This window comes from Candoia aspera, chromosome 1, assembly GCF_035149785.1.
Source record: "Candoia aspera isolate rCanAsp1 chromosome 1, rCanAsp1.hap2, whole genome shotgun sequence".
In the NCBI taxonomy this organism is placed as follows: Eukaryota; Metazoa; Chordata; class Lepidosauria; order Squamata; family Boidae; genus Candoia; species Candoia aspera.
Genome location: NC_086153.1, coordinates 115,408,416 through 115,433,525, shown reverse-complemented (window position 1 = coordinate 115,433,525; position 25,110 = coordinate 115,408,416). Strand labels below are relative to the sequence as shown.

The window sequence follows — 25,110 nt, the reverse complement described above, 5'->3', positions numbered from 1 at the left end:
TTTATCTGGTGTAATGTGCTGGATAAAAATATCCTCAGTATTTGTCAGATAAATCTGATCAGTTTCAAAAACATGTTTATTTAAATACTTTTGTTATATTGTTCTTAAATTACTTCGTAAAACTAGATGTAACTTAAATTTCTCAGCATACCAGGAAGTGTAAAATGGATCAAGTTATAACTCATGAAATGTGGTTTTATTTATGCCTTGCATTTGAGCAAGACTATATAACAAAGACAATAAATGTTGGCAATATCAGGTCTAGTTGTGAAAATACAACCATATCGATAGAGTAAAAGAAATGGCATTGCAATCCATCGCTTTTAGAAACGAACATCATGTTTTCTTTTACATTGTTTACAGCTTCGTACATCAGCGCCATGGTGGTGGTATTCTGGCGGAAGTCCAGTTCAGGAATATTTGTAGAGTATTAAATTTAAAAAACTACTATTCCCAGCAAGCTCCAGGGAAAGAGTTGCGAAATAACCGAGGTTATATAAGAAGCCTCTCAGGCAATGTGATAGTCCACTTTGGTCGGCTGGTTGTACTGCTGCTAGTTATCATTTATTCAGCGTTATTATTTTTTTCATCTCTTTGGAAAGGTGAGAGTAGTAACTGCTTCTTTTATTTTCTCCGGACCTTCCGTTCTTTTCTCTGAACATTTCAATGAGACCCAATGAAGCAGTGGAAGCATCCGCCTTGGCGGTGCGCTTGGACGAATGGAAGCGGCGGGCGGCCGAGTGCATCGACGAGTCGTCGGAGCGCCTGGGCGAGCTAAGCCGGGAGATCTGGAGCCGCCCGGAGCTGGCATACGAGGAGCACCAGGCTCACGCCGCCCTGACGCGCTTCTTCGCCAGCCTTTCCGCGTCGTCCTCGTCGGGCGCCTGGTCGGTGCAGCGCAGCTACAAGCTGGAGACGGCCTTCCGGGCGGACTGGAAGTGGGATGGGGCGTCCTGCTGTCCTGCTGAAACGAGCCAGGCTCCCCCGCAGCCGCCGCCTCTTCGCCTGGCCTTCCTGTGCGAGTACGACGCCCTGCCCGCCATTGGGCACGCTTGCGGGCACAACCTCATCGCCGAAGTAGGCGCCGCCGCCGCGCTGGGCCTGAAGGGCGCCCTGGAGAGCCTTCGCCAGAGCCCCGCAGGCTTCCCTCGCCAGGCGCCCGCTGTTAAGGTGAGGAGGACTCGGGATGAAGCGAGCTGGCAGCTTGGCCGTCGTCGCCTCCCTTCGTGTTTTTAGGGCTAGGGACTGCATAGGATTGTAAAGTGCTAACTTTCGGTTTTGAGCATATTATCTCCCCTCCCCTCCCTTGTTTTATTTTTGTAAATCTCTTATCTATATCGAGAAAGCTATTTTTAAAATATTATCTATCTTAGCGTAGCGTTGAAGAGGGGCACACATGCACACCGGGAAACAGGTTTCAGTGTCTGGGTTCTCGTGGCGCTATTTTTCAGTTGTTGTTTTTCTAGACCCTGATGGCTTGTAACCTTCTCGTTTTAGGTCACAGTGCTGGGCACACCTGCTGAAGAAGATGGAGGAGGCAAAATAGATTTAATTAAAGCTGGAGTTTTTGATAGCCTAGATGTTGTTTTTATGGCTCATCCATCTCAAGAAGACGCAGCTTATTTGCCTGATATTGCAGAACATGAGTGAGTACAGAGGAATGGGAAAGCTTTGCTGATAGTGTCTAAGAAAGGGTCATTGCCTTTTGATCTCCCTTGGGGTTAGATTTTTTAAGAGAACTACTGAAGGCTGCTTGGAATCCTTTTTCATCCTTTGTGTCAGTTCATGAACAACACACTACAACACATTTATGGAGTTCCACAGTAAAGTTCACTTCATTTTGCTTGTGTTATGTGACAGTTGAGGTTCTGTCCCAGTAGCTAATATCCTGAAGGATCTCCTTGGGAAGAAAATGATATATGGTGTAGGAGGAATATTGGAAGTCCAGGTATCAGCTCTTATTGGCTTAGGGCCACTTATAGTATTAAAATGGGTGCCTGGATGGGATGGTGGTAATAAATTTTTTGTTCCTTTGACTCACAATTGTAGCAACAGCATCTCTTCCTGAATTCTTCTTGCTCCTACTCAAATGGTGCTTAGTCTAGTGCAGTTGCTGCTCACAGTCCTAGGGAAGTAGCAGTTGTCAGAAAGAACAGTTGCCACCATTTCCAGTGACTCACTTGCCCACAGTGTTACTTTAATATTTGAAGGAGGCAGAATGCCAAACTTTGAGTTCTCCAGAGAAGAAGGAAAGATGTCTGTGATACAAAGCAGAAAGCAACAATTCCTTGTAACCATTGCTTGCCCAGGGCTGTGTTATTTTGCTAAAAGACTGGGGGTAAGCATTTTCAGAGATTGCTTCTACAAAAATATAGTTACTAATTACTTGCCTGCATTGTTGCTTTCTGAGGTTCAGTTTTCTTGTTTACTTGTTTTTAAGTTGTGTAATTGGGAGAGTTGGGCGTAGTGGTATTGACCAGCATAAACAACTAGAAAATGGAGCAGCCATTACTTTTGTGCATGGGCATCTCTGGTTGTGAGGATGTAAAAAAAAGCAAAACAGTGGGTATACCTGCACAATTGAATCCCCCACCACTTTGTACGTGTGTGAGACATCAGCACATGTACAAAGGGGCAGGGCTTTGATTGTGTGGGCATGTCTGCCATCTTGACTTTTTAGACACACACCCCTGCAGGCATTCCTGATGATACCTCTGCTGATTCTTTTTAAACTCCAGGGCTATGGAATCACCCAAGGATCTCATAAACGGCAACAGCTCCCACACTCTTGTTATCCCAGAGCAGGGCTATGAAGTTCCCTTCTCTCCAAAATTTGCTTATTCACAATGCTTCATCTTTGCTTGTTGGTTCCCTTTCCTTTGGTCATATAACTGGGAATATTGGGAAGTAAGGAAAATACCAGATCACAAATGACATCCAGTTTTATGACCTTTCAGCAACTTCATTGGTAATGTATTACATATAAAATTAAGAAAAATAAAATAGTAGGAAAGCAGGAGAACTCAGTTACCAGGTTTATCTGAAATATGCAGTGTTCATTTGATCTGATCTGAAATTTTTATGTTGTAATTTTTTATGAATGTGTAGCTATCAGTATTTAAATATTTTAATTTTTTTTAAATTAACCATTTTTAAAAGTACATGACACTGTATCATTGTAGAGGTTGCGACAAGTATATCTTTCCCCCCCTTTTATCATGTTATTTTTTCAGCATTTGTCAGTATTTTCAGATGACAGCTACTTTCTATCATATGACATGTAGTTGTACTATAATTGGTACTACAGATAGTGCTGAGTGTATTCAAAACACTCTAATTGCTTAATACAGTTCTAATTTCATAATACCTCTTCACATGATTCTGTAAAGAATTTGTTTCAACTGGTGCTATGACGTTCATTACAGAACCTTTCAAGAAATTGGATCTGGTGTTTACCTATAATAAAGGATTGACTATCTTGTGACTCACATTTATGTTGTACAGGGTCAATCCTATATTTATTTTCATTTTTCTTTATGCCTTTCTTTATCCCCAAAATCAAACTCATGTAGAATCATGTAAGATTTGGAATTGTTTTAACTTGGATATAGTGAAACTTTCTTATCTCAAATCTTTCAGCATGCCTCTGGAAGTCTACAGACAAGAATTAGCCCTTTGCTAATACTTCTGGGTATTGATGACATGCAGCAGATGCTGCAATGAAACCAAAGCACACTTCAATTTTATTATTTAAAGTTAATATGGCTTATTTTATATGGCTCTGAAAATCACAAGGTTTTAATATGTCTATAGTGTAATAATGTAGATGTGTTTTTATGAAAACTGGTGGTTTTTCATAGTCTAGTGTTCCTTAAAGCTTGGTAAATGAAACAAATTGCAAGTGCTTTTGTTAGGTATAATATATACCCTTCCCAATTTTGGAATTCGCAGTCTTGCAGTGACAGCTTCTTGTGATTAATTTAGAAGTTGAAGAATTTTTTTCTCACAGTTTAACAATTGCTCAGCATCATTATAGATATTAAAAAGTAATATTTTTTGTAGTGTATAGGCAAGAAAATACACTGGAAAAATTATCAGAGTACTGTCATTTACATGTAATGATAAGGAGTCCAAGCTTATCCTGGTGTATTATGAATGAACTGTTTTCTGGTATGTGCAGTATGTTCACTAACATTCACTAGAAATGGATAGCTTGTATATTTGGACGATGTTATGGCTTCTTGGGAGCTTTAGGTCCTGACTGGTTTGGTAAAGTAAACCAGAATGCTGAATTCAGATGTCATGCTATTGTTTATTCTCAATAATGTAGGCATTTTTTTTAAGCATGTAGTTTCTTGTTCTAATGCAGCCATTGGTATTGATCCCACAACATAAGACATGGTTTGGTTTTGGTTTTGAGGCTTGTGTGAATCCAGCCAGCTGTGTTTTACCATGGCTCAACAGACATAATGTTTGAATCTAGTGATAATCAATTTGACAATTCGTTTTGTTATTGTTGAATAGAACTGGAATAAAATCATGGAAAAAGCAGGCTTCATGTTTCATTAGGGATTTTATATAATAACTGAGTACTATATTTTTGAAGTTCCAGTACTGTTAAATGCTTACTTGGATATTTTTAATCATCTTTGCTGCAGGGTACATCAGCCGCACAAGGTAGACCAGACCAAGAAACCAACTCTACAGGAAGGCTAAAACTACTTTAATTGAGATTGGCTATATCTGGACATTCTGGAGTTAAAAAATGCTTTAGTCCCTGTTGTTTAGGCAACAGAGTCTGCATGCAGGTAGTCCTCGCTTAACAACCATTCATTCAGTGACCATTCGAAATTATGGTGGAGTTGGAAAAATTGACTTACATCTGGTGCCCGAAGATAGAGCCATCGCAGCACCTCTGTAGCCACGTGATCAACATTTGGGTGCTTGGCAGCCCACTCACACCTATGACTGCAGAGGCACTGCAACTCCCCCCACCCACCTATTTCCCCCCTGCATCTATGCCTTTTTGGCCCCCTGCACTCTGCTGCCCCAGCTGACCTTACCATCTTCTTGCTCCCACTGCTAACAAGGCATGCCCAGCCTGGCTGCTGGGCTGGCTTCGGCTGCAGAAAAAGGAAAAAAATGCTAAAGGCAGCTCTTCAACAACAGTGTGCCAAAATGCCCCTTTTCTCTGCGCTCCTAGGTGGGCCTGAGCTAGCTTTGCATTCCAGAAAGAAAGAAAAAGGCTCAAAGGGACTGCTTTGAAGTTTTTTTTTTAGATCTTTTTGGGACGTGATGCTAGCTCAGTCCACCCCAGCACCTCTTTGCAAAAGTGCTGCTTTGCGCTTTTCTTTTCCACAGCTGAAGCCCAGCCCGGCCCAGGAACCAGGCCTGGCACATCATCAGCAGTGGAAGTAAGAAGCCAGCAGAGGTTAGCTGGGGCAGCGGAGCACAGGCAGCATGGGTCTCGGAGTGCAGGGTGGCGAGGACGACTGGCTTCCAGGGCATGACAAGCAGCCTCGGAGCTGCATGGTTCTGGGGCTGCTTGCTGCCCCGCAAGGCAGGGTGCAGGGCGACCAGAAGGGCAAAGATGGGGGGGAGATAGATGGGTGGAGGAGTTGGAGGCAGTCCCTTACTTTACTGAGGCTCGGGGCTGGGAGGAACCAAGCCAGGAATGTCTTGGATTGGGGTGGGTGCTTGGCTAACGACCACCAAAATTTGCTTAACGATGGCAAGGGGAATTGCCAGGATTGCTGTTGCTAAGGGATGCATTCACATGACATCTCACTTTATGATCGCTTAGTGACAGAAATTCCAATCCCAATTACCTTCGTTAAGGGAGTACTACCTGCATATCCATCAAGGTCGTCTTCTTTATTTTCTATGCCATCCTTATACGTACCAAATATTTTATAGAAACTTATTTCCCATTTACTTCTCAAATGAGTCAGTATTGGATTTCTAGTTCAGAACCGATTAAATTTCTAACACAGAATTCTAGGAAACAAAAATATCTTTTCTACTAATAATAGTTTATTTGAAGTGTTTATAACCACATTTCATAATCTAAAGATAATGTATAACCTATACATTTTGCTTCAGTCTCAGGGTAATTAGGAATTTTTCTTTTACCTGATTTGACTTATATGACTTTTATAAAACAATTATTTAAAATAGGGATTAGACATCCAAAAATCAGCCTTTTCCAAAGTTATCTCTAAGATACATACTTTTCTTCTTTTACCTTCCATCTTTCCCAGCATTAGAGCCTTTTCCAGAGAGGTGGGTCTTTGCATAATGTATCCAAAGTAGGATAATTTGAGCCTGGTCATTCTTTTGCCTTGAGTGAGAATTTTTGGTTGATTTGTTCAATTATGCATTTGTTTTCTTGCCTATCCACGGTATCCTCAGGAGTCTTCTCCAACACCAAAGTTCAAAAGCCTCAATACTCTTGCTTGTTCAGAGTTCAACTTTTATTTCAGTAGAGTGTCACAGGGAATATCCTTGCTTGCACTGTTCTGATCTGTGTAGGTATAGATATATACAGGTAGTTCTTGCTTACCAACCACTCATTCAGCGACCATTCAAAGTTGCGAGGGTGCTAAACGAGTGGTACTTATGACCGGTCCTTGAAATTCCAGCCATCACAGTGCCCCCGCGGTCATATGATTGAGATTTGGGTGCTTGGCAACCAGCTTGCACTTACAATGGTTGCAGCATCCCGCAGTCACATGATCACCATTTGCAACCTTCCCCGCTGGCTTCCCACAAGCAAAGTCAATGGGAAACCAGCAGGGAAGGTTGCTCTGGTAAACCACCCCGTCTTCCTGCACACCACACTGCCCTCCTTCCCTCAGTTTCCCTGAGCTCGCGCTGATCCATGCCCACTGTTCCTCAGCTTCCCTGCACTTGCACAGACCTGCACCCTCCTTCTCTTGGTCTCCCTGTGCTCATGGTGACCTGCACCCACCTTCCTGTGCTCACACCGTGCCACAGCACACCCCTCCCCCAACTCATGTGGCCTGCAACGGACCTCCTAGGGCCTCCCCAGACCTCAGCGGCACCCCTGCACTCCTCACCCAGGACTCCCACCGCTTCCCGCATAATGACCTGCATGTCTTGGGATTATGACGGCAACTGGGACTGCCTGGATTGCCGTTACTAAGTGATGCGGTCGTGTGATGCTGCACTTTACAACCGCATCGCTTAGTTGTACAGCAATCCCGGTCCCACTTGCCGTCATAATCCAAGGGCTACCTGTAACAGCATCTGAGTATCTTTTCCAAGGTCTTCATAGCTACTCTACCAAGTGCTAGTTTGTGGTGTATTCCTTGACTGCTTGTTCTTTTACTGTTGATGGTTGATCCTAAAAGGATATCCACCACTTCAGTATCTTCATTGTCAATTCTAAGGGTGGTTGTTGTACCTGTTGTCATTAGTTTTGACTAAAATTATATTTAATTTTAGCCCATTTTTTTCATTGTGCTCCTTGACTTTTATTACTAGTGCTTACAGATCCTTTGCATTTTCGGGTATCAAAGTAGTGTCATCAGCATAGCACAAGTTACTGATGTTTCTTCCTCCAATTTTAAAACAACACTCATCTTCTTACAATCCAGCTTCCCTTAATACAGTATATGTTCAGCATATAGGCTGAATCAGCAAGAGGAGAGTATAAAGACTTGTCTTTCTCCTTCGCCAACCTGAAGCCAGCCTGTTTTGCCATGATCTATCTGTAGGGTGAGGAATACTAGAATGTAAAGTTTATAACTTACATGGTATTATGAAGAGTCCCCTTTTTGGGGGAGATGGGCGGTGATGGAAATTTGAAATATAAATAAAATAAGATGTTACTGCTGGATAATTTTTCTTGCTAAGCTTTAGCACTCATGATTAACCCAGATCAAAGACTGGTGTTTGCTACTTCCTTCTGGCCAATTCCAATCTTTTCTACATAGCAGTTGTGGAAAATTACAGTGATTATTTGGCCAGAACCTACTATAGTAAAATGCTGTGTGTCTCCTTCCCACCTTGCCACTTCCAGCTTTGGGGATGTGATGGAAGTACAAAAGGCATGCAGGCTATCAGCAACAATAAGAGGATGAATCCTGCTATGCACGAATGTTGACTTAGCTATTAGCAACACTAAACAGAAAAACTGTCCCCTTTTTCCAGGTATGTAGCTGTAGGGCCCCCTTTCAGACCACCATGTATTAATGAAATCCTAAACATGGATTGGGCCTGTGTTCTGATTCCCATGTCTGTTCCATGTTGTTGTTGTTTATTCGTTTAGTCGCTTCCGACTCTTCGTGACTTCATGGACCAGCCCACGCCAGAGCTTCCTGTCGGTCGTCAACACCCCCAGCTCCCTCAGGGACGATTCCGTCACCTCTAGAATATCATCCATCCACCTTGCCCTTGGTCGGCCCCTCTTCCTTTTGCCTTCCACTCTCCCCAGCATCAGCATCCTCTCCAGGGTGTCCTGTCTTCTCATTATGTGGCCAAAGTATTTCAGTTTGGCCTTTAATATCATTCCCTCAAGTGAGCAGTCTGGCTTTATTTCCTGGAGGATGGACTGGTTTGATCTTCTTGCAGTCCAAGGCACTCTCAGAATTTTCCTCCAACACCACAGTTCAAAAGCATCTATCTTCCTTCGCTCAGCCTTCCTTATGGTCCAGCTCTCGCAGCCATATGTTACTACGGGGAACACCATTGCTTTAACTATGCGGACCTTTGTTGTCAGTGTGATGTCTCTGCTCTTAACTATTTTATCGAGATTTTTCATTGCTCTTCTTCCAAGGATTAAGCGTCTTCTGATTTCCTGACTGCAGTCAGCATCTGCAGTAATCTTTGCACCTAGGAATACAAAGTCTTTCACTGCTTCTACATTTTCTCCCTCTATTTGCCAGTTATCAATCAAGCTGGTTGCCATAATCTTGGTTTTTTTGAGGTTTAGCTGCAAACCAGCTTTTGCACTTTCTTCTTTCACCTTCATCATAAGGCTCCTCAGTTCCTCTTCGCTTTCAGCCATCAAAGTGGTATCATCTGCATATCTGAGATTGTTAATGTTTCTTCCAGAGATTTTAACTCCAGCCTTGGATTCCTCAAGGCCAGCTTGTCGCATGATGTGTTCTGTGTACAAGTTGAATAGGTAGGGTGAGAGGATACAGCCCTGCCGTACTCCTTTCCCAATCTTAAACCAGTCTGTTGTTCCGTGGTCTGTTCTTACTGTTGCTACTTGGTCGTTATACAGATTCTTCAGGAGGCATACAAGATGACTTGGTATCCCCATACCACTAAGAACTTGCCACAATTTGTTATGGTCCACACAGTCAAAGGCTTTAGAATAGTCAATAAAACAGAAATAGATGTTTTTCTGAAACTCCCTGGCTTTTTCCATTATCCAGCGGATATTGGCAATTTGGTCTCTAGTTCCTCTGCCTTTTCTAAACCCAGCTTGTACATCTGGCAATTCTCGCTCCATGAACTGCTGAAGTCTACCTTGCAGGATCTTGAGCATTACCTTACTGGCATGTGAAATGAGTGCCACTGTTCGATAGTTTGAACATTCTTTAGTGTTTCCCTTTTTTGGTATGGGGATATAAGTTGATTTTTTCCAGTCTGATGGCCATTCTTGTGTTTTCCAAATTTGCTGGCATATAGCATGCATTACCTTGACAGCATCATCTTGCAAGATTTTGAACAGTTCAGCTGGGATGCCGTCGTCTCCTGTTGCCTTGTTATTAGCAATGCTTCTTAAGGCCCATTCAACCTCACTCTTCAGGATGTCTGGCTCTAGCTCACTGACCACACCATCAAAGCTATCCCCGATATTGTTATCCTTCCTATACAGGTCTTCTGTATATTCTTGCCACCTTTTCTTGATCTCTTTTTCTTCTGTTAGGTCCTTGCCATCTTTGTTTTTGATCATGCCCATTTTTGCCTGGAATTTACCTCCGATGTTTCTAATTTTCTGGAAGAGGTCTCTTGTCCTTCCTATTCTATTGTCTTCTTCCACTTCCGCGCATTGCTTGTTTAAAAATAATTCCTTATCTCTTCTGGCTAACCTCTGGAATTTTGCATTTAATTGGGCATATCTCCCCCTATCACTGTTGCCTTTTGCTTTCCTTCTTTCTTGGGCTACTTCTAGTGTCTCAGCAGACAGCCATTTTGCCTTCTTGGTTTTCTCTTTCTTTGGGATGTATTTTGTTGCTGCCTCCTGAACAATGCTGCCAACTTCTGTCCAGAGTTCTTCCGGGACCCTATCTACTAAGTCCAGTCCCTTAAATCTATTCTTCACCTCCACTGCATATTCCTTAGGAATATTAGTGAGCTCATATCTAGCTGATCTGTGGGTCTTCCCTAATCTCTTTAGTCTGATCCTAAATTGTGCAAGAAGTTCGTGATCTGAACTACAGTCAGCTCCAGGCCTTGTTTTTACCGACTGTACAGATGTCCGCCACCTTTGGCTGCAAAGGATGTAATCAATCTGATTTCGGTGTTGTCCATCTGGTGAAGTCCATGTATAAAGCCGTCTCTTAGGTTGCTGGAAGAGAGTGTTTGTTATGCAGAGTGAATTGTCTTGGCAAAATTCTATCAGCCTATGTCCTGCTTCATTTTGTTCTCCCAGGCCATACTTACCTGTAATTCGAGGTGTCATTTGACTGCCCACCTTAGCATTCCAGTCTCCTGTGATGAAAATAACATCTCTTTGAGGCGTGTTGTCCAGAAGGTGCTGCAGATCCTCATAGAACTGCTCTACTTCAGCTTCTTCAGCATTTGTGGTTGGGGCGTATATTTGGATCACTGTGATGTTAGATGGCTTGCCCTGAATTCGAATTGAGATCATTCTGTCGTTTTTTGGGTTGTATCCAAGCACTGCTTTAGCCACTTTACTATTAATTATGAAGGCTACTCCATTTCTTCTGTGGTCCTCTTGTCCACAGTAGTAGATCTGGTGGTCATTTGATGTGAAGTGGCCCATTCCAGTCCATTTCAGTTCACTGACGCCCAGAATGTCTATCTTTAATCTTGACATCTCACCAATAACCACATCCAATTTGCCCTGGCTCATAGATCTTACATTCCAGGTTCCAATGGTGTGTTGATTCTTAGAACATCGGATTCGCCGTTCACCACCAGCACCGTCGGCCGCTAGCCGTCCTTTCGGCTTTGAGCTAGCTGCGTCATCACGTCTGGGGCTAGTTGAGCTCATCCTCTGTTCCTCCCCAGTAGCATTTTGACCATCTTCCGACCTGGGGGTCTCACCTTCCGATGGTATACCGACATATCTCTGGTTGTACTGATCCATTTAGTTTTCACGGCAAGAATACTGGGGTGGGTTGCCATTACCTTCCCCAGGGATCGCATTTAGTCTGACCTCTCTGTCATGACCTTCCCGTCTTGGGTGGCCCTTCACGGTTTAGCTCATGGCATCATTGAGGTGCTCAAGCTCCAGCACCACGACAAGGTAACGATCCTTTGCTGAAGTGTCTGTTCCATGGTTTCCCTAATTGATAGAGAAGGTGTGAAGAAACTCTGCATCCTCCTGAATACAGTTTATAGTGCTTCGTGCTATTGTGGAACTCTGAGTGTACACACAAAGTAGAATAATCATGTTAAGATATTACAATTTTACTGCATACTTCTTCCTACAACTCAGATAGATGACTGTGCACACCTATTTCCCATTTGTGCTTAGAAATGTATAATACTTGATTAGTGCTTATATGCAAATAAAAGATGAGTGTTTAGATTAGTGTTTATGCTTCATCTAATGCTTCATCTGTTAGCTCCTCTGTGACAAATGGATTTCTTTATTGGAATGACTGAGAAAAAATAATCTGTATACATCCCTTCTAGTGCAGGTGTATTGTGTTCTGTAAAACAAATGGTTTTTTTCCTGTCTAGAAATGATTTCTGGATGATCATACTGGGTATTAGTCTGGTTAGCATATAGTACTAAACCATAGTGAGATTTCTTCATTTTCCTGTCCTAAGATGAGTAAATGAGTCAGACCTTATCCTGGTTTGCTCTGCACTGGGTACTGGCCAGAAAGAATGGAGGGAAACATAGGAGGAATGGCCAAACAAACCATATTTATTCTGAACATTTTTTAGGTAGGCTCTGGCTTGAACAATAAACCATGGTTTAAACAAATCCTGCCTTGGTGTAAGCACAACTACTGTAGAAAGAAGTGAGTGGAGAAGATAAACCTTTAATGAAATTACAGGATGTTTTCATTATATAGTTCATACATGTTTACAATGTTCTTTTTTTCATGGATTTGCCAAAGGTTTCGGGTACTAATTCACTAATTTCCACCAGGTTTGATTTTTTGCGTTGTATCAGCTCTCTAATACCTAGAAATAGCAGGTGTTGTTTTGCAGTGTCAAAGATCAGCTTTGAATATGGAAGCTCTGTGTCAAATACCTTCCATTCATAACTTTGTGTTGATCTGCTGTTTCAGATTTTTGTAGAGCTTTGGAGTAATACAATGCAGCATGCAGTTATTTCCTTAAAATTATTTTCATGAAATGAATCCAAAGGGATTTTTTTTCCTTTAAAATTGTTTAAAAACAAGTGATGACTTTTATTTCCTAGTGTGACTGTGAAATACTATGGAAAAGCTTCTCATGCTGCTGCTTACCCTTGGGAAGGAGTAAATGCATTAGATGCTGCTGTTCTTGCATACAACAATCTGTCACTTTTAAGACAGCAAATGAAACCAACATGGAGAGTTCATGGTGAGACCTTCCTTCACTCTTATGTCCAGCAAGTTATATCAGACCCTGATTAAGCAAATGTGTTATATCTGGCATGTTAATGTTAAAAAATGAAGAGCTGCTTGTGTGTTTATTTTTCTGCCTGGTAAGTTTCCAAGCATTGTTTGTAATGTATGTATTGTACAGTAATAGCTAGAAGCCTCACTCATCCTATGCTTCAGATGGGATACATTCTTTCTGTTTAGATGGCATGTAGGCAGTGCCAAGCTTGTGGGTTTTCTTGTAGTAGGAAATTTAAAAACTGTTTGAAACACCTAAAACTCAAATACTTTACTGAACTTCATGTCATCAGCACATTACTAGTGTTTGGTATGATTCAGTAATTGAATGTATACTCACATAAGATTCCTATAAAAATAATTCTAACCTAGTTTTTTCAAAACATGTGAATTCTTAATAATAATAATAATAATAATAATAATAATCCCTTTCAGACTTTATTCGAGATACTATAATACTTACTCTATTTAGTCATGTCAGAAACTTCTGTACTACATAAGTAGTAAGTAAGCAGTATACAGAATAATAGTTTTAACTATTCCAGTGTGATATTAAATGTGTAACAGTAAGAGTTCTGCTTTTCATATGAAAATATGAAGCAGCTAATACTATCATAATAGCTTTTAAACAGTTGCAGGTAAATTAATTAACATTTTCAAGGTGTAAAATTAAATTAGTATATTTAATTTTAATTAAACGTAAATAAAATAAAAAAGTTTTATTACTACATTCTGAAGTCCACGCAGTCAAAAACTAAATGTGGCCTTTGGCCTACGAAGAACTGTTCACTCTTTTTCTAGACGTGTAATCTGAGGAAATACATACATATGCATTTAAAAACAATCATTTTGGAATCAGTAATTTTATTATAAATACTTAGTTTAAGGACCTTTCTTGAAGCAAGCTGAATTATCTTGCATCCCAAAGATAATCCTAACCCTGAATCTTCAAGCTTGCAGATATTTTGTTTATGGCTTTTTAAAATAAAGTTGTGGTATGCAATTTGCCTACTGCCTGGTACCATTTTTAATAACAATGAAAAATGGAGTAAAATGGAATGCATATTGTTTCCTTAAATACTGAATATAAAACTCTTGTAAATTGTATAAAAGTAAAAGGTTCTTGGTTAAAAGATAAGTAATCTTGTTTTTCCAAATATTGTCCACAGGGTAATTTAATCACCATTTATCCATGCTATTTGATATTGTTTTAATAGAACACTTGGATTTTATTTGTTGGGGTGTTCCTTTCAGAATGTTATGACATATACAGTGAAGGAATTAATACATTTTAAATAGAAGATAAAAAGCTCTGTGTATCATGTGGGTTATGATACACATTTTGGACCCAGATAAAACATTTCTTTAGCAAAATATTTTCCCCAAACAGGGAGGCAAATTATCTCCAGTTAAGATTCCTTTTCTGGATAATTGTTTATTTTCTGTATTTCCATCCAGTTTCTGCTTTGTGAAGGTTTCACTTCATAATCTGTTGACTTAGAATGACACATCTTCTGAAGTGTTAGGCAGAGTTCATTCTTAATTAAGTTAAGAAAGGAGAGGATTTTTTTTTAACCCTACTTCAACTTTTATATTGCTCCTGTCAAACAGTAATTTGTACAGTTCACTAACACTGGAGGAAGAGAGTAGGTGGTGGTGATGATGGTGTTTTCTCCCCCAGATGACCCCATCCCCTCAAAATTGCATGGAGGTTGGCATGGGGGCTTCAAGGAAATCTGTGAATATTGCTATGAAACTCCCTTTTTCCAGGTGCAAGTCTGTGCTGCTACTGTTTTTTTTTTCCTTCTGTCCATTTTGGGTCCATATTAGCTTGATCATAATGGAGTTATCATAGGTGAATTGTGCTGGTTAGGCTGGCTACAGAAAATTACTATTTTTTCTATCATTTTAAACTAACTTTTGCATCATTAAGGTAGCTATGTGTATTGCATTAACTTTAGTAAGCATGTAGCCTTTCTTCTGACCGTTGAAACAAATCAAAAGAAAAAAAAGCATTCAAGTAGACAAGGCATTTATATGCCACTTTGCAGCTCAAGCAACTTTTTGCCTTTAAAATGAAAGTGTTACGGCATTGTAGATGATTATCTAGATAATGTTAAGCATATATAGAGAATGCCAATCTGATGTAGCAGTTAAAGGCAACAGGCTAGAAACCAGGAAATGGTGAGTTTTAGTGCTGCCTTAGGCAGGAAGCCAGCTGGAGTACTTTGGGCCAGTCACTCTCTCTCTGTGCCCTAGGAAGCAGGCAATAGCAAACCACTTCTGAAAAACCTTGCCAAGAAAACTGCAGGGACTTGTCCAGGCAGTCACCAAAAATTAAGACTGACTTGAAAGCAAGTGCGCGCGCACACACACACACACACACACACACATATAATATAATAGGACTTCTTCCTTTTGATGGCATGGTGATTTTTTGAGAAGGGAATATATTGGTTCATAGCATTGCCTAACTGTTCACTGTTCTAGTTTTTACATTCTCTTTAGATGAGGAATTTCCAGTATATTTATACAGTGGTGGTGTTTACTATAGAAATATCTAAGTATGGAACAGTTTGACTGGGTATGGGACTGCTCCATTCTTTCATTTTCATCTTGCTTGAGGAAATTAACTCTACATGGTGATAGCAACTCAAAAGATTTAATCATTTAATGGGCTGCTGACAAAGCAAGAAGATTTTGTATATTGATTTCAGAAACATTATACGGCTCAAGGTAATCTTTAGGCTTGCAGAAACATTGCCTTCCAGGGTTTTTGGACTACAGGTAGTCCTCGCTTAACAACCACAATTAGGACTGGAATTTTGGTTGCTAAGCAAAGCGGTCATTAAGCAAATCTGACCCAATTTTACAATCTTTTTTGTGGCGGCCATTAAACGAATCACACAGTTCCCCATTGATTTTGCTTGCCAGAAGCCAGCTAGGAAGGTCGAAAATGGCGATCACGTGACCACAGGATGCTGCAACAGTCATAAATGCGAACCAGTTGCCAAGCACCCAAATCGTGCTTATGTGGCCACGGGGATGCTGTGGTAGTCATAAGTGTGAGGACCAGTTGCAAGTCATTTTTTTCATCACCATCGTAAGTCTGAACCATCACTAAACAAATGCTTGTTAAGCGAGGACTACCTGTATATATCCTATAAACCTTAATATGATCTATGATTATAGAAGTTATAATCTCAAACATTGGGAAGCAGATACTGATTATCCAAGGACTCAGGACTATATATTTGGCCCTTTCAGATATTTCTTGAAAGGAGTTTAGCTATCTTATTAATTTCTGTACTAAGAGTTATTTTGGGGCATATGTAAAGGTCTGTAGGGCCACAAGTTTCCCCATCCCTGAATGAAACTGGGTATTTTATTAATACCAGATGGTATCATTTTTAAGTTTTCACATTATATTTAATGAATAGAAGCATATTACAGAAGTCATATTGCAAGACTTAAGATATGGCAAATACAGCTCAAGGCAATAACATTGTGACTTTAACTCTTTTTAAATAACACATTGTCCTCAAAATGGACAAAAGAATCAGGCAACAAAAATTGATCAAACTAGAGTATCCAGGATAGTCCATTTAAGGTGGTTATATTGAATATCCACTCCTTTATTTTCTTGCGAAGTTGTCTTCTGGTTACGAACTTACCTGCCTAGGAATTACTGTGGTGTCCCATAGGAGAGAAAACAGATGAATCCTATTGGGGTTAGAATTACAGTGATTTCTCACAGAAAAACTTGGAGCATATCTGGAGAAAAAAAATAGAGAAAATCTTCAGAATATGCATCCAAGAAGAAAGAAACAAAGGTTGAATACAAAATTTATACATACACAGTAAGCAGATCAAGAGCCCTTCTTCTTGGAAGATAAATAATTGTAAACTAAAATGTAGATATATCAGGTGTGTTATGTCAGGTTTCAATATTTCTTTCCTGACTTTAACAGGTTAATTATCATGCACTGCTAGTTTTGATTTTAGTAATAATACAAGTATTACAATTAAGTAATACATACTGTACTATTGTAGATACTAGTGTCCTGTATGTACATATATTCATTTCATACACACACACACACCCCTTCACTAGCTTGAAACTTATCTCTTGATTTGGGCATGGCATAACATGCTAGCCCCTATTCAGTTTCATATGAAACTTTTTGGAAAAAAATAGTACTTGAATAATCTGAAAAAGGTGTGTGTGTGTGTGTGTATGCATACACATATGCATACATTATATGTCATTATGGTATATTACTGTTAGCTTATCAGGACTGGAGAAGGGTTCAGAGATTAGGGTAGATGTGCAGTCATTTGAAGGTTTTTGTTTTTTGGTCAACTCGTAACCAGCAGGTAAAATACAAAAATATTTTAGCACTGTTTATAGCATTAATACATTGCACAGGGAAAGAAGTTAGAAATGGGTATTTGGAGATAAACTGCTACAGATACTGAACTAAATATGACATTTTCAATTGTTCAGTTTTAATCCAAAGTTGAGGCCCTAAGAATTAGAATATGAAAGAGATGGTTTTATGTCGTAATTTTTTCCTAATACAAATATATTCAGCTTCTGCTTGATACTTATTTATTTAACTCCGCTTGTTAAAGGATGAGACATATTTTTTTCAATTTTAAGAGCAACAAATAAACAACAGGAATACGGCAGCAAGTGGAGGCCCATGATTTTGGAATCCAGATGTCCATTCCTTTCCCTAATGCCAGAATATCTTCCGACTGAGTTTTCATTGATATACTGGCAAATCAGAGAGGCTTGGATCGAGTGCATAAATAACGTGACTTTTCGGTTTAGCTGTTTTGCAATAAGCCTCAGAAAGCCTAGGTGCCAAACTAATTTCAATGACCTGTTTCTTCCTCATTGTAGGTATAATAAAGAATGGAGGTGTGAAACCTAATATCATCCCTTCTTATGCTGAATTAGAATTTTACTTGCGTGCTCCTTCCTTAAGGGAACTCTCTACCTTGAAGGAAAAAGCAGAGAATTGTTTTAAAGCTGCAGCTCTAGCCACTGGGTGTGAAGTAAGGCTGCTAGAGATCTTTTCTAAGATATGATGTGAGCTGATTTTTTTCAAATAAATTAAAAACATGGATTATTTGAGTTGAAAGAATTAATAGCAGTGCAGGGCAAGTTTTGCCTTTTGTATAGATAATATTTCTGAATTGTCCAAGTACTTGTCAAAACTAATATGTAGGGAAGAGAAGGCTAAAAATTGCTCTGTAATTATTGTAATTAATTGCATCAATTTTGGCAAAATCATAAAGTGCTAACTCAGGTATTCAGCTGGTAGCTACAATTTCCATTCTTCTACCTTTGTTCCTTTCTCCATGAGTACTTTATTATTAAATATTATTCCCTCTGCAAATTTCTAGGGAGAGAGATATAGATATAGATATGGGAATGATATAAAGGTAGTATAAAGAGACAGGAAACTAATGCAAAGGACTCTCCTTTGAGTTAAGTCTCAGTAATTTCAGTGAAGCTACCTTTTAAGTTTTTATTTGTTGTTAACCTTTTAGCAGGTAGATTCCTTGGTATAATTTGAAAGGATATTATCTCTCCCCACAATGTTTTAATTGCTTTTTTATGTGGGGGAAAAAGTGCAAGGACAAGAAACAGAAAATGACTTTGTTTCTTACAAGAAACATAAGAGTCATATTTTACCCCATAAGATGAAAAGGGCAGATAAGTCCTAACCTATTACAAAGAATGCAATAAGCTTATAAATCTTTACTATAGAATCAATCCAATTGTATAAACTAGGATTTAATTGCAAGTACCTTTCTGTAGGATTTAAATTTAAGTCACTTTATGCTCATTTTGAGCATAATAGGGTTGATTTCTGAATAAAATGTGCATAGGAAGGAATAATAAACTATTTCAGATGTCTTGATATTTTCACAGAAAAGTTTTTTTTTCTTGTCTAGGTGGAATTACAAGATGCAGCAAATGATTTCTACAATGTGCTTCCTAATAAGATGCTAACAAAAATTTACAAAGAAAATGGCAAGAAGCTTGGCATTGACTTCATTTCTGATGAAAATGTAAATGAGTTGACAGGTAAGAATATAACCTCTTTTTTTAATATAATTTTTATTGAGGAAAATTTTAACAAGATAAAAACAATACAAACATTAGGAAAGAAACAAAATAAGGAAGAATAGTGAACAAGAAAGAAAAGAGAAAAAGAAAAAAAAGATTATAAAGAAGCAGCTTGCAATCTTTTTGACAGCAGTTACAAATGCATTTATATTTTACCACCCTCTTTCTCCAAGGTTACATCATAATTTCCTTCTTTCCATAAGCTACCCTTTCTAATCTTCAAACCCATAAATCACAAGTTCATTTTTCTCTTTTTTTCAGCAAAAAGTCCATAATGAGTTTCCAGTCACTGATAAATGTAGTTGTTGATCTCTCTCTACTCATACAAGTTAATTTCGCCATTTCTGCTAGTTCTGTCATCTTCACCAACCATTCCTCCAAGAATATAACAGCTTTAGGCATGGCACCCTTGGTCAAATGGAAATTTTCTGTGAATCCTTAAGTGAACAGAAGCAGACACAATCTCTATAGGATACACAAAGTTGATGATATATTTTTCAAATTTGGATGCCTGCTTACTGTGTATGTGCAGTTGTTTTCAGATTCAAAATTTTAAAAAAGTGAACATGACAAGTACAGAAGTTTTGGCCCCATCCATTTGATTCAGTGTTTTGTTTTGTTTTTCCAATTGTTAAAAGGCCGAAAAAGGAGATTGACCCTTCTAACTTCTCAGGTGATGCTTACTGTTCTATTTTCAGCAACCATGGGTCCTTCTAAGCAGCTGTCTGAACATTTGAAGATGAAAATAATTTACTCTTACAAAGCAGAGGCTTTTTAAAAAACAAAACAAAAACCCTTTAAAGACTTCCAGCTAGCAACTTAAACTGTGAGAAATAATGTTAAGAAATGGAAGTTACATGGAACTGTTGAAGTATGGAATACAAGAATAATCTTTGCTAGAGCTTCCCTCAGACTAGTCAGATCTGCAAAAGAGAATCCACAGATCACAGTAAATGTCCTGCTGCAAAGTTTAGTTAAGACTGAAATAGTTGTCCTCAGGTCCATAGTAGAGTATTGCTTATATAACAATTATCTGCATGGGAGAGTTGTCAGAAGAAAACCTTTTTTCTGGCCTCATCACAGTTGTCATCACCTATTTTATGCAAAAGAAAATCTCAATAAGCCATCCATTAAGCATTGGTGTGGCTGTATTATGCTTTGGGGATGTATGGTAACCAGGTCATAGTCCTGAGACATCAATATTACTGAAAATCTGTGGGGACTTCTGAAACATGCAATGTGATCTGATCTAAGGATATTTCTGGGCTAGAAAAATTCTACAAGGAAGAGTGGAAAAAATTCAGAAGCAAGAATAGAAAGAAACCAAGAATAGCTGGCTATCCAAAACATTTGGGAGTGGTTTTTCTGTCAAAGGAGGTGTTACCCAGTGTTGACTGAAAGGATATCCAAACTTCTGCACCTACCATATTCACTGTTTGCTTATGCTAAATGGTAGGCTGGCCATACACCCAGTAACAAGGATTGGTAGGGTCAATATCTAATGTGGATTCTTGTTTCCTCATCTTTTCTATTTCCCAAATTCTTAAAATGGAGGGACAAAATCTTGGAAATCCTAACATTTGAGTATTAAAAAATTGCACCTTAGTACTTAGTGTAGGGAAGGGGATCTATACAGGAGCTGTATTTTTTATTTGCTGAACCCTATAATAGTATTTTTATTTGCTAAACCATACAGTAATATTTTACCTTGTAGACTGTTTGGTATATTCCAAACCCTAAAACGTTTTGGCTTTCTTTAGGTTCTACTGACTTTGGAAATGTTAGCTATGTGGTTCCTGGGATTCACCCCTATTTTTACATTGGTTCTGATGCATTGAACCATACTGAGCAGTATACAACAGCTGCAGGTTAGTAGTTAAAAGTGTGTATATCTTTCACATTAAAAAAAAATAAACTTTTGAGAACAGTGTAGCAAAATGCACATGGAGCTGAGTTTTGGTGGTGTAAAGATCTCACAAAATGCTCTTGTGGCATCCAGTGCCTTTTGAGATTGCTGGAAGAAGACTGATGCTAAGTACCAGAGGTGTGCAGTATTTGGATCCAAAGCAGACAAGGGTGCACACCCCTACTAAGAACACATGAAAAATTATTTTCTTTGGTCAGGAAGCCAACCAGCTGTGTTCTCTATTGGGTAAACAGCATGGCCTCTCCACCACCATTTGCAACCATCCTCTCTAATGAGGCCAGTATTTCAGGATGCAAAAGGCAGGGATGGAGATAGGTGCCTAATTTTGGTGCTAAGGTCATGTTTCCAGATTACACACCTGCATTTCCTGTCCACCCACAAGCACTGAGAGTCATATTCTGCGCATATTAATGACTAGTTTTCTTCTCAATCTCCTGGAAAAAGGACTGATGGTTTCACTGCTGCCTGGCTCTGAACTGGACATAAAATGAGTATGTGGCATTGGCAGACTTCCATGACAATTCATTGTTTCATCTTGGCTTCTGGGGAGAGGAGGAAAGGCTGAGTGTCAGAGCAGCCTGAGAAAGATGGCTTTTGCCAAGTAAAGTGGTCAGGTACATGCATATATTTGCTCCAAATCTGCTGGCCATTCATCCAGGCCAGAGCATCCTGTGAGTGGGGTTCTTCTTTCACAGATACCGGATGCAACCCAATTTATACTATAAATTCATTTCTGGTTGAAAAATGTAGATTTTACATTGGTAGGAGCATCTGCATCTGTAAGAGAAGACAATGTTCTTTATTCTCTATTTCCAGTGGAATTCAGATTGCAATCTTTTTAAAAGGAAATTGTTTTTTAAAATCTCTTCAGATTTGAAAAGGTCCTGCATAGCTCCTATACTGAAATGAAGTCTCTACTTTTTGTGGGTTTGATTATTCTAGGATCAGAAGAAGCTCAGTTCTATGCCTTGAGAACAGCTAAAGCTTTAGCTATGACTGCCTTGGATGTTATTTTCAAGCCAGATGTGTTGGAAAAAGTTAGAGAAGATTTCAGGCTAATGAAACTGAAAGAAGAAAGTCGTTTGAATATTCCTGGAAATGCAAAAGGATCAGGTATTGGTATTGGAGCAGAATGTGCATCACACTGAAGTAATGCAGTATATTACAACATTAAAAAACTCTACAGAAAGTCCAAGATTGTTCTACTTCTAGGAAATATTTTTAATAATTGGAAAGATACTGAAATCTCCGTGTATTTTTTTAAATTATATTTTTGTCTAAAATCATGCCATTTGTCTTAATCTCAGACAAAATTACATGGCATAATTCTAATTAAACATAAGCTGTATCTTAGACTTTTGAACTGTTGCAAGTGCTAGTCTGATGTTTTTTTAAAAATATGAGGTTATTTTTGACTTCTGGGGAAATAGTGGTGGACTGAAGGCGGCTCTGCAGAGAATGGAGCTGACGGCCTTGCGGAAAGAGGAGTCAGTGAATGGATCGGCTCCCTGAAGTCCTCTCTGGATCCAGGAGAGGACCAGGATCACCCACAACCACTACTTACAGAGGCCCCTCACGAGTAAAACAGCAGTCTCCGGTAGGTTTCAGAGCTCTAGGAGCTGAGTGAAAGTCCTCTTTGCCCAAGCTGTGGTTCAGGGCTTTCAAACAGACAGTTCACCCACTTCCTCTCTTAATCACTTCTGGAGATGGCTTGTTAACTGCTTTTTGGATATTAAGAACCTTCAGATCAACAAGTTTCATCACACCAAGTGATTCTCCTTCAATCCTCAGCGAAAGAAGTTTCATATAAGTTTAAGAACTGAAAGGAATTTTTTTTATTCTGAAATAAACAGCAAAAGGCTGATTAGAATGTTGAATTTGGAAAATTACAGACTAAGGGGCAGATTGGAAATAAGATTTTGAAATTAATTATAAGAATCCTTCCTGTGGGTTGTTTAAAATCCTATTTAAAATATATGAAGTTTTTGAACCTAAGTGTATGAAATATTCCTGTGGGAAAATGTTGTGGATTAGAGAAAAACATGATAAGAGGAGACTTCGAAGGTTGGTCACCAGAGGCAACCAGAAAGAACTAAAGATAATTAAAGGAGAAGAGACCCACTAATACAGAATGGAGAAAAGTATTTTAACTCTGGAACAATTCAAGGATATTTGGCAACAATGCACCCAGAAATTTCTTTTTAAGATTGTCTGCTGCCATAAAAATGGATTTAAAAGAGATAGAAGAGGATATAACTGAGAATCAAACTGTTTTGGATATGGATTTAAAAATGACGGGCTACAAGAATGATATGGAAAAAGATGTTATACAGTGTAAGGTTCTGACACAATTGACTCAATAATGACCTGACTCATGCATTCATATAAAATGCAGATTTCAGATTTATTGTAGATGTGTACAGAATGAAAGCAAAAAGCCATGACTAAAGATTCCTGTGCAAACTAATTAAAAGCACACAGGCAAGCCAGAACCCTGCTCCACATTCCTTCCCCCCTTCCACCAACAGTCCAGCATTCCAAGTCCGACCATCTCTGACTGATACGACCTTGAACACCATCATTAGACAAAACAGTATTCTTTCCCACTATCAGCAAATCTCCCCCTCCCATCCAAGGCTTGACATGCGTTGACTCTGATGGCAGGGAACACGATCAAACGATCTACCAGTTCTTTGATCATGGGTTCTGACACACAGGACTTACAAATAAAACCAGTTGATGCCTGAATAACTAAAAGGGACACGCAAATAATGTATCGGAAGAGTGACTTGGACAACTTTCTTATCTTGGACTTAAAAAAATGATGTGTTATACTTATGAAGGAGTTCCTAAAAAAAGATAAAGAGAACATGAAAGAAATCAGCTTTTGGGACACTATTTAATATAAACATCAGGATTTTTAAAAGCAAAAAGAAGGCGTATAAACTTGGTGTATTTGATCAAGGTTAAAATATATGTTTTTTTCCAGTAGCTCTTAATGGGTTTTTCTTGACCAAGACTGAATGACGAGGCTTTAATGATTTGTTTATACTGTAGATAAGATATGGGAAGATACTTTTTTTTTGTATTTTTAAAGAAAGTGATAAACTATGGAGTTAAAATTGAAGGAAAGGATTACAAAGTTGGCTTATTTGATTAAGGTTAAAATATAGATGTTATTTCTGGTATGTGTTAAACTTGTGAAGGAGTTCCTGAGAGGAGATGAAGAGAAAATGATAAATTAACTCGGACACTATTTTAAGGGATTAATGATTAAGATTTTTAATGTGTTGTTGCTTTTGGTAGCTCTTAATGAAATTTTTCTTGATGAAGTTCGAATGACAAGGCTTAAAGATTTGTTATAGATAAGAGATAAGATATGGGAAGAGGTTTTTTCATTGTATATTTAGAGAAAATACGTTACTCTGTAAAGGAATATGAAATAGATTTGTTTGAGGTTAAATATATAGATATAGATATATATATATATATTGTTGTTTCTGGTAACTCTTAATGGACTTTTGCTGATTAAGATTGAATGATGAGGCTTTATAATTTGCCTATAGATAAAAGATGAGATACAGGAAGAAAAGATCTTTGGTTGAAATATTAGAGGAGATAAGTTACTGAAATTGTACGTACTTGTCTTGATGAAGGGGGGAGTCATTTCTTTATATATCTTTTTTCTTTATACTTCTCCCTTTTTTTCTTTTTATATTTTTCTTAGTTTGTATTAGTTTTTTATCTTTGTATTTTTAAACTTTAATAAAATTATTACCAAAAAATTTTTCATAGCCACTGTTCTAATGTCAAGGAACAGAGGGAGCCATGCTTAGTTTGTAATATGCAACATCAAACACAATCATCGGAAAAATTAACCTACTTGATTAAGTTAAATGTAATTGAATTATGGCTTTTACAAAGGGGATCCCAAAGATTAGGCATTGTTTGAAAGATGTACCTTGTCGCGTCACGCGACCAGTCCTTCGCCCTTCGGTCTATGGGATTCCCTGGGGGGGAATGAGCCAACGATTCCCTCGCAAGGGTGAGGTCGAAAAAACAACGGTAGGCACAGGATTCTTTTGTGGCGAGCGACGCTACATCTCAGGAGGTTGCTGGTACTGCCTCCTGGTGCCACGCCCCCACCTCCTTTTATTCAGCAGTTCTATCAGGGCGGGGGAGTGAGTACAAAGAGAATAGGGAAATACAAGTCATGCCCTGAGGCTACGTGAGAGACATGCAATCTAGCTGTG

The 25,110-nt window shown here is 38.9% G+C and overlaps 1 protein-coding gene across 1 annotated transcript; it reads left to right on the top strand.

Moving 5' to 3' along the window:
- The first annotated feature begins 568 nt into the window (after window positions 1-568).
- PM20D2 (peptidase M20 domain containing 2) lies at window positions 569-24,324 on the top strand. The gene is made up of 7 exons (XM_063312123.1): window positions 569-1,170; window positions 1,498-1,646; window positions 12,605-12,747; window positions 17,695-17,849; window positions 18,756-18,888; window positions 20,691-20,798; window positions 21,800-24,324. Exons 1-7 carry the CDS (start codon window positions 667-669, stop codon window positions 22,003-22,005), a joined length of 1,398 nt encoding a protein of 465 aa, XP_063168193.1. The 5' UTR covers window positions 569-666; the 3' UTR covers window positions 22,006-24,324.
- The last annotated feature ends 786 nt before the right edge of the window (window positions 24,325-25,110 follow it).

What these genes read in the sequence shown, in the direction of transcription:
- PM20D2 (XM_063312123.1), top strand. Translation starts at nt 667, where the DNA reads ATGAGACCCAATGAAGCAGTGGAAGCATCCGCCTTGGCGGTGCGCTTG. An exon ending in ACCAACATGGAGAGTTCATG is followed by an intron (nt 12,748 to 17,694) that starts GTGAGACCTTCC and finishes TCCTCATTGTAG; the next exon opens with GTATAATAAAGAATGGAGGT. An exon ending in AAATGTAAATGAGTTGACAG is followed by an intron (nt 18,889 to 20,690) that starts GTAAGAATATAA and finishes GGCTTTCTTTAG; the next exon opens with GTTCTACTGACTTTGGAAAT.